Source organism: Mus pahari, chromosome 1, assembly GCF_900095145.1.
Source record: "Mus pahari chromosome 1, PAHARI_EIJ_v1.1, whole genome shotgun sequence".
In the NCBI taxonomy this organism is placed as follows: Eukaryota; Metazoa; Chordata; class Mammalia; order Rodentia; family Muridae; genus Mus; species Mus pahari.
This window is the reverse complement of record NC_034590.1, coordinates 83,549,741-83,561,861: the sequence shown is the minus strand read 5'-3', so window position 1 is coordinate 83,561,861 and position 12,121 is coordinate 83,549,741. Positions and strand designations below refer to the sequence as shown.

Sequence of the window (12,121 nt, the reverse complement as noted above, 5' to 3'; positions counted from 1 at the left end):
GGGGGGGGGGGATGGGGAACTTTCGGGATAGCATTTGAAATGTAAATAAAGAAAATAATAATAATAAAAAAATTAAAAACAAAAAAAAAACAGGTTTGTAAACCCTAGGACCTGCGTCCTGCTGTCCTCAGGCCTCAACCAAGAGGTTAGGCACAGGAAATTTCTCTAAACTTCTGTGGTAGTTTGAGCATGTCAGGTACCTGGAGCTTGCTGGCAAAACACTTTGGGGGGAGGGGTGTTGGGGGGCGCTTCACTCCTTGCCTCAACCTGTCTGAGCCTCAGAAGACCTTTGTGAAGATGGGACATTTTATGCCAGCGAAAATTTAGCAGCATCTTATGGAGTTTGTGAGAGTCTGGTTCTAGGTGTTCTGAAGTAGATGAATTAGAGAAAGACATGAGGTGGGGACACACGCGCGCGCACACACACACACACACACACACACCACACACACATGCACACACACACGCACACGCACATGCGCACGTGCGCGCGCACACACACACACACACACACACGCACACACGCACACGCGCACACGCACACGCACACACGTGACTCTCGGTAGGTAGGCTCCACTCCACTAACTGCATGCTCCTGAGCATGCCACGTGGCCTCAGTTCCCCTCACAATCGCATGGTAAGGACTTACTTGCCTGCCAGTATTTAAGGAGGAGAAGCCAAGAGCCTTCTCCTCTACTTGACTGAAGAAGCGCAGAACACTTCCAGTGCTGGAGGGAGAACAGCGCTGGACTTACCAAGAAATGCCAACTTCCTTCTCTTCCCCGCTAATGGAAATATTTGGAGAGGCACATAAATCAGACCAGTCTGGGGCTGCTCTCCGTGGTATATGTAATGCACTGTTTCAAGGGATCGTGAAGGGATAATTTTGACTTATGTGATTTAGATTTTCCATATGTCTCTCGAATCTCAGCCTTGGGTGGGATGGGTAGTCACTGCATTCAGATTGTTTTGTTCATTTTTATTCTGAATGTCTACCATGTGGCCTTTTCTTTTCTCATCCCACACATGGCCATTGCTTTTACTTCCTCCTTCCCTCTTTCCTTCCTTTTCTCTTTTCTGATTCCTCCTTTGTTGAGGGAAAAGTAAGACAGAATAGGCTGCCTATGCACACTTACATAAAGACAACATTTTCATATGTACAGACTCACAAACACATATCCTATACCCCTTTCTCTGACCTACCGATTCAGCTGGAACATCCATCAGGTCTGAGCTGCACAGAGCCCACCTAGAAACCCTTCACTGAATTCTCATTCATGGAAGGAGAATGACTTTCATTAAAAACCTGGGACAGGGCTGAGAGGTGGCTTAGCTGTTAAGAGCACTGGCTGCTCTTTCAAAGGATCTGAGTTCAGTTTCCAGCAACCACGTGTTAGCTCACAGTTGTCTATAACTACAGTTCCTGAGGATCAAATGCCCTCTTCTGGCCATTGCAGGCACTGCATGCACATGATACACATAACATATGCAGGCAAAACACTCAAACACAAAGTTTTTTTTTTTTTTTTTTTTTTTTTTTTTTAAGGAATTAAAAAAAGAATACAGTGGTTCTAAACCTTCCTAATACTGTGACTGTTTAATATAATTCCTCATGTTATGGTGACCCGCAATCATAAAATTATCTTTGCTGTGACTTCATAACTGAAGTTTTGCTACTGTAACAAACTGAAATGTAAGTATCTGTGTTTTCTGCTGGTCTTAGATGACCCATATGAAAGGGTCATTTGACCCCAAAGGGGTTGCAACCCACAGACTGATAAACACTGTTGTACTAACTGTTCCCCCAAATCGACTTCTCCTTTATCTTTAAAACAAAACCCTCTCCTCAACACGATGTGCTTCATGGAGCTGGAATGTGAAAGCAAGTTGTCTACCATGAGCCTTGGAGAGAGAGGTCCAATAAAACAACCTGAAGCCAGGTAAACTCAGTCGTGTTGGCCAGCATCCAATAGAAAGACTCATATGTAAAACGGGCGAAATTAATGTTAGCAACGCATGCTCTTTAACTTGACTGACATATATAATGTCCATTTTAATATGGGATTTACTTGAAAGTTGTTAATAAGAGCCATGCCCGAATTCCCATGATCCCTTCAATAACATTCCAGCACATCTTATCTCAGACTATCATACATAAGGTATGTAGTGGTCTTGCTGTAGTAGCAGCTACCTGATGGTTAGCAGAGACCTAGAAGAGGGGAGAGCAACGAGGCAGAAGGAGCTTGGGTTCCTGCCTGACACTGTGAAGTCACGGCTGGCTTTCCATTGATCTCAGCCGAAATAATTCGTTTGGGGGGTCTCTTAGCTTGGCTTTTATCTATTCTGTAAAGATTGTAAATGAGTAATGTGGTAGTAAAACTTCCTGGGCACCTGTATGTCATGCTAGCCTATGGTTCCTGGGCACCTGTATGTCGGGCTAGCCTATGGTTCCTGGGCACCTGTATGTCGGGCTAGCCTATGGTTCCTGGGCACCTGTNGGGCTAGCCTATGGTTCCTGGGCACCTGTATGTCGGGCTAGCCTATGGTTCCTGGGCACCTGTATGTCGGGCTAGCCTATGGTTCCTGGGCACCTATATGTCGGGCTAGCCTATGGTTCCGGTTAAAAGAGTCAGCTGGGATGGGCTTACCTGGGCTTGAGAAAGCGCTTAGGTTGTAAACTTTGAAAAACTTAAATTAGATATGCCTTGTTTTATATGTTTTGATGTTTCCCCACTGCCTGAAACACAAAGCCATAAGCAACCTTTATAATCCTTAAACATCGGACTTGAGGCAGCTTTTGAATTCTGTTTTCCCTTCTGAGTTTTCCAGACAGGTTCTCACTATATATCTCGAAGTTGTCTTCAAACTTATGATCCTCCTGCCTCAGCTATTTTTTTTTTATGCCTGGGATGTGAGCATGTGCATGGTATCCTTTGGTTTTTATTATCAGTTTGAAATAAACATTTATTAAAAGGGGACAAGAGCCGGGCATGGTGGTGCATGCCTTTAATCCCAGCACTTGGGAGGCAGAGGCAGGCGGATTTCTGAGTTCAAGGCCAGCCTGGTCTACAAAGTGAGTTCTAGAACAGCCAGGGCTATACAGAGAAACCCTGTTTCAAAAAAAGGGGGGGGGGACAAGAATTTAGAATTTAAAAAATCACATAATAAAAGGAAGGAATAATACAAGAACAGGAGAGAGATGGGATCGCTCTTTAGAAAAGCAAACCACGACAAAAGAAATCATTTATTTAAGAGGGTCTTTCCCAGCTTTGGTTTCTCAGCTCCTACATACATTATGCTCAAACGCAAGCATTTGCAAGCCTAATTATAAAACAACTGCATGTAGATGAAACAATTTATCAGGTTAGGTTTTGTCCCCCACCCACTTTGCTCCTGCCTTCTCATGAAGGGATCCATTAAAGACTGAGGAGGCCCTGCACCGTCTAAATTGAGCCTCTGCTTATGGGGATGGGCAATACTGACGTCCATTTAAAAAGGAAGCCAGAAGGAGGAAGTGCAGGAAGACTCCATCGCTTTATTAGTCTGTGTCCTGTGGTGTGATTACCCGATCTGTTGATGCAGTGCCCCTTCAAGGAAGTCTCACTACTCAGAAGGCTGAGGCTAGCCCAGTAAAGGGCTTCTACTCCCAAGTCAGTTAAGAGTTGGCATAAAGGACTAGGGGAAGAGCACAGACACAAGACTGGGCCCTGTCTTGTAGCCCTTAGATTGTGAGGAGCCTCTCTGGTGCTCAGCCTCATCTATAAAACAGGAATAGAATAAACTGCCTCGCAGGACTGCGAGGAATAAGGGAGCCGAGTGGGAAGAATTTAGCACAATGTCTTCTCTGTGGTTATAATCCTCTTATCACATGTATCTATGTGTATTTATATATGTGCACACACAAACATACACCCTGTACCCACTGTGTGCTGACCTCTTTAACCCTTATTTCCAGTCCTCATGATGCTTTGGGGGTGCCCTCCCCCCATATGCCCTCACTTTACAGACAGGGAAACTGGTTTAGAGACGTGTCATGGATTGCCTGCAGTCACATAGTAACTATGAAGTCAAGCAGAAATCCCATCATGAACTTATGCATCATGAAATCCCATATTTTTTCCAGCAAGTTGAGGTCCCTACTCACACTGGCAGTGTGTGTCCCAAACTGGGACAAAGAAGAAAGAAAAGGCAAAGCTGCCTTGGAGGTCCCCAACCCTCTGGGTGTAGAATAAATCCCCCAATTATGCCTGCAGTTGGGCTAGCTTTTGAAATCTCTTGAACATTCTTTTCCCATCAAGTTCCTTGAAAATTCCCCTTTAAAGAGCATCTAGAAAAAAGACACTCTCGTCAGCCTGACTTTATTTTCCCAATAAACAGACCTTGCTCAGACAAAAGAGCCTCTCTGATTTTCAATCAATTTGTGAACATTTCAGCTGATTTCCTGCTATTTGGCTTGAAATTGTGATCTGGGAAAGGCTGGCTCTGTAAACTGTCGCCCTAGAGGAGAAGCCCCTGGAGTATCCTCAACTTGTTATTTTTAATCACTGTAATCGCCTTTCAAAGGAGGCTCTGGTCAGAAACAGAGCGGGCCTTTCAGAGTTTTCTAAAGCACAATTATGGCAGTGGGGTGGGGGGCGGCTAGAGGAAGAGGGAGGGAGGGTAGGGAGCAGGGGTGGGATAGAAAAGGAAGTCAGACCCGCACTAGCTAGTTGGAGAAGACTGAATGACTGCCCCAAACTCACCCAGGCTGTGGGGAAGAAGCACCATGATTCAACTTGTTAAAATAGGGACCTTTTTATTCAAGTCTAGAATAGCCAAAGGCAATGGGGTGGGGGGCAATGGGGCACAGATGCTATTGGATGACAGACTGAAATAAAGGGTACAGATAGGAGGGAGGAGAAGGAGTTGTTGATTCCAAGGATGGTGATGGGTGATGGATGCTGAAATGGGGAAAGGGGGGTTAAAAAGCAAGATGAACATCAGGGGATGTTAATGTCTAGGCACCTAGGAGAACACACTAAATTTACTTTTAATGTGATATTGTAAGGAACTAGAATCTAATGGGAAATGTCACAAACTAAGCTAGTGCCTTTTCTTTAAAACTCTGAAACTGATGTGTTAATTACAGAACACCTACCCAGAAGATCTTAGCATGCCTCTCCCTAAGTCTTTATTTCAAGGTATCCTGGCCATTGGAGCGAGTACCTACAGCCTGAGCAGGTATCACCGTATTTCAAAATTTAAGGGTGTAGGCTAAAGAGTCCAGGGCCCTGGTCTGGTCTCAGGTCATCCCTGCTAAGCCTTGGCTTTACCTAAAAGTTCTGGAACTTCTCTGGACATGTGATTGTGGTATGTGCTTCCCTCCCAGCGCTGAAGTGTGTGCTCAGCCCCAAACAGGACTGGTATGAGAGGGGATTCCAGGTTGCTCCTGCTTTGCCAAAATCAACACACACACACACACACACACACACACACACACACAGAGAGAGAGAGAGAGAGAGAGAGAGAGAGAGAGAGAGAGAGAGAGAGAGAGAGAGAGAGAGAGAGGAGAGAGAGAGAGAGAGAGAGAGAGAGAGAGAGAGAGAGAGAGAGAGAGAGCCCTCTTCTTGGGTTTAAATTAAGAATAGTCATAGACAAGTATGAAGAAATCACCATTCACTCATTCATTAAATAAATTCATGAGGAGCCTGAAAAGGGCAGCCATTTGTTCTCTGGTAGTTGGACTGGAGGAATGTTGACAAACTTTCAACCAGAAGAGAGCACACGCTGAATGCAATGAGTTGAGACAAAATCCCCCTATTTTTAAGTCAATTAAAAAAAAGTCACTCTACCCAAACTAATGAATATTTGGGGACCTGCTGTCTCTCTGACACACTCACCTTTGTATGAGAAGACAGCTTTTTTTCCAAGGCTAGGAAACAGGCTCAGGGAAATCAAATGGCTTGCAGGAAGTCACACAGGTGCTAAACCCAGGTCCCTTCATTCCCAGTCCCTTCATTCCCTTTCCCTCTGCTGTCCCAGTTAACTCAGGACTGTGTGCAGGGGGCTCAGATGCTTTCTTGCCTTTTGGTCTGATCTGCCCCAGGTTAGGGGAGTATCAGTTTGTCCTGCACATGCCAGGTCTGAGACTCCTTCCACCAAGCTGCGTGCTTCCTCCCTGGCTAGGAGAGGTTTTGTTTGTTTGTTTGTTTTTTTATCCAACATCTTTCTTCAAAAAGAAGGATCTTGTGGACTCCCTAAGGAACAAAGCAGATCCTGGCCAAGGGCTGAGGGAGTCAGTCGGTGCCCAGAGCCCGAGTGCATAGTTTGGAGTGGAGAATTCTAACTCCACCAACCCGACCAGGAAAACAGAAGCAGCTTTCTGGGAAGTGCACTCGTTGGGTCTGGTACTGCTGACACTGCCCCAAACTTTCTCCCAAAGCTCCCAACCATTTCCTCTCTCGCAACTCTCTGGGGGAACCAGGAAGCCCAGTTGTTCTGCCAAGTTCTCCAGTGATCTGCTCTTCCCCATCAGGCACCAAGCAGACTTATGGCTCTGGAGGAGACCCTAGGTAAAATACAATCATTTTCCCCAGGGTCCTGCCTGGGGACAGCCAGCTAATGCTTATTTAAAGAAAAAGAAAAGAAAAGAAAAAGGAAAAGCTATCTGGGGAGCCTATAGACCTACTAAGCAGGGAGGGCAGCGGTGGAGTGGGAGGACGGAGTAGGTGATTGGAGTCTTCCGGTGGGTGTGGGCCTAGCTCTTGGTCATGCCAGAAGTCGCCCACCTGCTTGTACTGCCTTTCCCTGTGCTCGGAGCCCTGCTCTCCACTGAGCTGCATAAAGCTGGGCATCCCCAGAGCGCACAGCATCTAGGCCGCCAGAATCAGAATCGCTTTTGAGTCTTTAGAATCCTGGGTCTGTGTTTTATCGTCACATTCCACCTTCCTTTGAGAGACTACCCGGGTTTGTTTGTTTGTTTGTTTGTTTTTATTATTATTTTCTGAGGACCCTATTGCCATTGAAACCTGTCCTGAAAATCCAACGGTCTCTGTCTTCTCCTGGGACATAAGAGAGTAATTCGGGGATCTTTCCGTGGACCCTTCAGGTTCCTCCTCCCCCTACCCTGAGACTGGTTAAGGACCCATCCAGGAAGTAAGATCCTGCTTGATCTAGAAGCTGGTATCGCTCCTTCAAGGATGGAAACCACGAGGAGAGCTGCCCTACCTGGGACCCACCTGAGAGTACCCTCTTCCCCAGAAGGAGAAATGTGTGTGTACTTCACTCTCGCCAACAGCTGGAGCGAAGTCGGACTCCCTCCCAGTCAGGCTGGTGTGATATGTGGCTCGGCTATATCCCCCCCCCCCCGGACTCGGGAACCCTGCGTTGGAGACCCGGGCTGTCTCTCCTGCCTGCAGCCTCCCCGACGGCCCCCTCCTCCCCTGACACTGTCTTGTTGGGTATAGTATAAAGCTGGCAGCTAAGGGGCTCCGGGCAGCCAGGTCACGGCCCCGGGTTAGGATGCGCAGACGTGGTACACTCGGGGACTGCTCTCCCGGCTCCAGCCTTGCTCGGGTCAGTGTCCTAGGGGTTCCTAGATCTCCGGTCCCCAACGCCATTCCACTCACCTCGGTAGCTGCTTCCTGGCTTATAGAAGTCAGGGTCGCCTTCCACGCGGAGGCTGAACTCCGTGTATCCCTCACGCCGTGTGCCCTGGGCGCGCAAGATGCGGCTGCAGTAGCCCTCCGACTTGGCCACTTTGTCCAGGGTCTCATCTGAGAAAGCTAGCGCTGCGGCCAGGGGCAGCGCGAGGGCCAGCAGCGCCGGACCCCGGCTAAGCCTCAGGGGCGCGGGAGACAGCCTCATCCTCGAGGGCCCCCCAACTTTATGCGGATGTTGCAGACCCTGTCAGGACACTCCTGCTCTAAGTGACGGGAGCTGCAGAGGCGAAACCTGGAGGAGCCCGGGTGGCGCTGGCGGTGGGGAGACCGAGCCCGCCTCGCTTTGGCGGCTGCGGAGCTGCGCTGCTCTGAGCGGAGCCGAGCAGCGGAGCTGAGGGGCGGGCGGTGGCGAAGGAGCGCGAAGAGGGAGGGCTGATTTGCGCCCGGATCCCCCAGCGCAGTGCTGTTTTGTTTCTGAGCTGGCGATTAGCGGGCGCTCTGGTGTTTGTTTTGTGAAGCTGGATTCCCAGGGTCTGGTGGGAGAGAGCCGGGAGACGCAGACACGTGCTGGCTCAATCTACCCTGCCACCAACGAGGCTGCTTCCTAGGCATCCATCTCCAGCCTGGGTCCTGTGGACCACAGTGCTCTGAGGAGGGAAAGCCTGCCAACTAACTTTTGTTGTAAACCTACTCAGTGCCAGGTTGCGCTGCTGCAAGGCTTCCCCGCGGCGGCATCAGTCTACCACGTGCACTAGCGCCACTCACCGTAATCATTTATTTATAGACAAGCAGATCGCCGCAGGCCACCTTCGCTGTCCTGGCCCGCTGCCTCTTCCCAGGCCACCATATAACATATCACGCTAGAGGACCAGCAAAGAGCCCGAGACTTAGGCCCTGCGAGCAACTGGCACAGTGCCTTGACCATAAATTTGAAGATCTATTTTTTTAATGTTTTCTTTTAAAACAGAAGGAGGAAAAGTTACTATTGAAAAAAATATTTTTGCTACATATTAGTTTATTCAGCAGTGTATCTAAGCAATCATAAACCGTGAGGTTTTAAGAAGGAGGGTGCTTACAAAAACAAGTGTCTATTGCTTAGGAGCCTGGCCATTTTGAAAGGTTCAAAGAAGGGCCTGTGTGTTCTTGGCTTAGATACTTAGTTCAGGCTCTTAGCCTCCAGGGACAGGATTTTGGGAGAGGAATCTCTCTCTGCCTCAACCTTGTCACTTACCCATTGTGAGATTAGGTCAAACAACCTTTCCAAGCGTGTTCCCTGCCCAGGAAGCATGGGGCAGGAGCGAGCGGGAGCTATTGACCCAGAGCTGTGTGTGCCGAAATTCGGCGAAATCTCTCATGTGGAATATTTTGTCTCAGGAGACACCCTCCTTGAAGATACCTGAATGCCATCGCTGCACACAAGCCTCCCCCGCCCCCAATGCCCTGAAAGGCGGCTTTATTCTCCTCTCCTTCCCAGGGCCTTGAATACTTCTCAAGTGCCTGCATCTAACCAGCAGTTTCGCCCACTTTCCGGACTCGCCTTTTCTTTCTCTTAGATTACAAACGGCCCAATGGAGCCATCAATACTGGAAATTCCATTCCTCACCCCATCCACTAACCACTGATCTCTCAGTCCTGTCTGTGGTGTGACTTCTACTACCACTGACAACTGGATGCTATCTTTCAGAAGTCACTGGGGAATAAGCCTTGTGGAAGGCCTTGTACACTTCTCAGCCTTAGGAGAAAGCATGAGAACTGGTCCTCAGCCTCTGATCCAACTGGCCAGCTCTCTCTTGTGTGCAAATTCAGATCTGGACTGACTGAGTGAGCCAGCTGACTCAGGGCTCTAGACTGACTCCATGTTTGGGTTCCCATTCCCCCAGCAAGCTTTGTTTTATGTACCTGAAGCTAGGCTCTATGCCTAGCACTAGAAGACAGGACAAAAATTCATCCATCCGTTCAATAATCCACCCATCCATCATTCATCGAATGCATCCATCTATCCAACCACTCGTCATCTATTGAATATGGCCATCCAATATCGTGTTGAGTGGCTAAGACGTCTACTTTCTACTTCACAAGTCCAATTGGCAATCATGTCATGTCTTCCTTTCCAAATACCTTGGATAGAGATTTGCTCTTACACATATACCCATTCATCCATCATCCATCCATCATCCACCCATCCAATCATCTATCCATCCATCATCAATCTAATCATCCATCCATCCATCCATCCATCCATCATCTAACCATCCATCCATCTATCCATCCATCATCTACCCATCCAATCATCTATCCATCTATCATCAATCTAACCATCCATCCATCATCTATCCATCCATCCATCTATCCATCCATCATCTACCCATCCAATCATCTATCCATCTATCATCAATCTAACCATCCATCCATCTATCCATCCTCTATCTATCCATCCATCCATCATCTATCCATCCATCCATCCATCCATCCATCCATCCATCCATCCATCTGCAGTGTTGTAAAGGCTCTCTAAAGGTTCAGTACTAGTTCACAAGACAGACATGACACTTGCATTTGTTGAGCTTATAGTCTCATGGTAAAAGCAAATATTAATTGCATATACTATGAAAACTGAGCTATGGTAGTGATGCAGCTATACGGATCAGGACATTATACCAGACATTATCTCAGAGGATAGGAAATTACAGAGATGAATAAAATGCAGCTTTTGTCTTCCTGGAGTGGACTGACCAAATATGTACTCTTGAAAATCTTTAGGTTTTCATCAACATATTTAAATTTAAATTGGAGGTGGGAGGGCACAGAACAGGCAGGGGTGTGCTATTTAATTTCTTATTGGCCGTTGACAAGAAGACTGTGGGAGGTGGTGATCTTAATCCAACCTCCTGTCCCCATACCTCATGGCCATTTTCGAGCTCACGAAAAGTAATGTTAGCACAACGTATCATGCTAGTGAAGGAGAGAGCTAAGCTCCAACATCAACATTGCCAACACCAACATGGAGTACTTGCTATTGCTCAGTGTTGGCCCCACCATCAACATTGCCAACACCAACATGGAGTACTTGCTATTGCTTAGTGTTGGCCCCACCATCTGGGCTCTAGCCGCAGGTTCTAGCAAGTCTCCCAAGCTCCTATCCCAGGCCACTCAGTTTTCCTAGCCCGGCATGGCTGTCACTTCACTCTCTCTCCTCTATGAATGCAATCATTGCTTTGTCATCAGCCCCATGCTCCAAGTTCCTCAGGTACAAGCTGTCCAACTCCTGTCCCCTGCCCTGCTTTCTCTCCTGCTCCAGACGTCATGTTCTCTCAGCCTCCTAACTGTCCTCCTGTCTGTCCTCTCCTCTGTCCTCATACAGCCCCAAGAGAGATTCTTGGAAATGCAGATTTGAATGTAGACCCTTCAGTTGGTTAAACCCTTCTGCCTTTCCCTTGCCTTCCAGGCTCTTAGATAAGGCTGGATCTTTCACGTGGCCTCCCAGGCCCCTTCCTGTTCTGTCTCTCTTCTGGGCTCCAGTCCCATGGCTCCTCACTTTGGGGGAGCTTCTTTCTTCTCTCTCCTCATGGTCTGGGATCCTGCAGCTGACTTTAGTCTCTCTACATCCCTCTGGGAAGCCCTTCATGATTTTGTACAGTTCAACTTCCCCCAACTCTTTCTTGGATTTTAGTACCTTTTTTTTTTTAAATAGTCTTCAGAACTATTCTTACCTATTCATTTGTACATTTAGTTTTTAAATTTTATATTTGTTAAGTATCTTTCCTTATCATTAAATTCATAACTCTGAATATGGCTTCCCGTTGTGACCTTCCCCTACATCCGAGTGTTTGGCTCATAGGAGGGACCTATAAATTTTTATTCTCTATATGAAAAGTCTTCAGCAAATATGCTACAGTGTCTTCTAACTCAGCTCAAGTGTTTCAAGCCTTCAAGGTCATCTGCCATCTGTCTCCACTCTAAGAGCCGGATATGAGAGGATGCCTCTGCTTAGACATTGTGATTTACATCTAAGAATCACACAGTGGTCACAGGAGTAGGGATCTTAATCACTGGGTAAAGTGCTTGCTTGGTAGAGGTGAAACTGGGTTTGATTGTCGGCATGGCGGGAAACTACAACAAAAGCCAACCGAATATCTCGGTGTGTGTCAATAATTCGGGCACTCCGGAGGAAGGACAGGAAGGTCAGGGTTCAAGGTCATTGTTCTTCTGTTGTCTAACCTGCTCCATGCACTGAGACCCTCTAGTCTCTCCTCTGGATTTCAGTATTTTTTCTGAGTCCACTCAATTGTCACGTATTGTTCTGTGTGTCTCTGTCTCGTCTACTAGCAATGAATCTAGTTGATTTCTGTTTAATTTCCTGTTCAGATGTTTTGTTTTGGTGTAAAATACACTGGACTTCAAGAAATATCTTTTCAGTCTTGTAGCCTAAGGCAGAGCTGATGTTGGTTGCTAGGGTGTTGCTAGGGAAAGTCACTTAGCCA

The 12,121-nt window shown here is 47.3% G+C and overlaps 1 protein-coding gene and 1 pseudogene across 2 annotated transcripts in view; both read right to left on the bottom strand.

Moving 5' to 3' along the window:
• The window catches only part of Spon1 (spondin 1), a 279,501-nt gene extending 271,224 nt beyond the window's left edge, over positions 1–8,277 (bottom strand). Inside the window, exon 1 of the mRNA XM_021201343.2 lies at positions 7,608–8,277. Within this exon, the coding sequence (XP_021057002.1) occupies positions 7,608–7,845 (238 nt within the window). The 5' untranslated portion in view covers positions 7,846–8,277. The remainder of the gene's footprint in view (positions 1–7,607) is intronic.
• The window catches only part of LOC110324469, a 113,797-nt pseudogene continuing 109,579 nt past the window's right edge, over positions 7,904–12,121 (bottom strand). The window contains exon 2 of the transcript XR_002380689.2: positions 7,904–8,173. The product of XR_002380689.2 is annotated as a glyceraldehyde-3-phosphate dehydrogenase pseudogene (transcript). The remainder of the gene's footprint in view (positions 8,174–12,121) is intronic.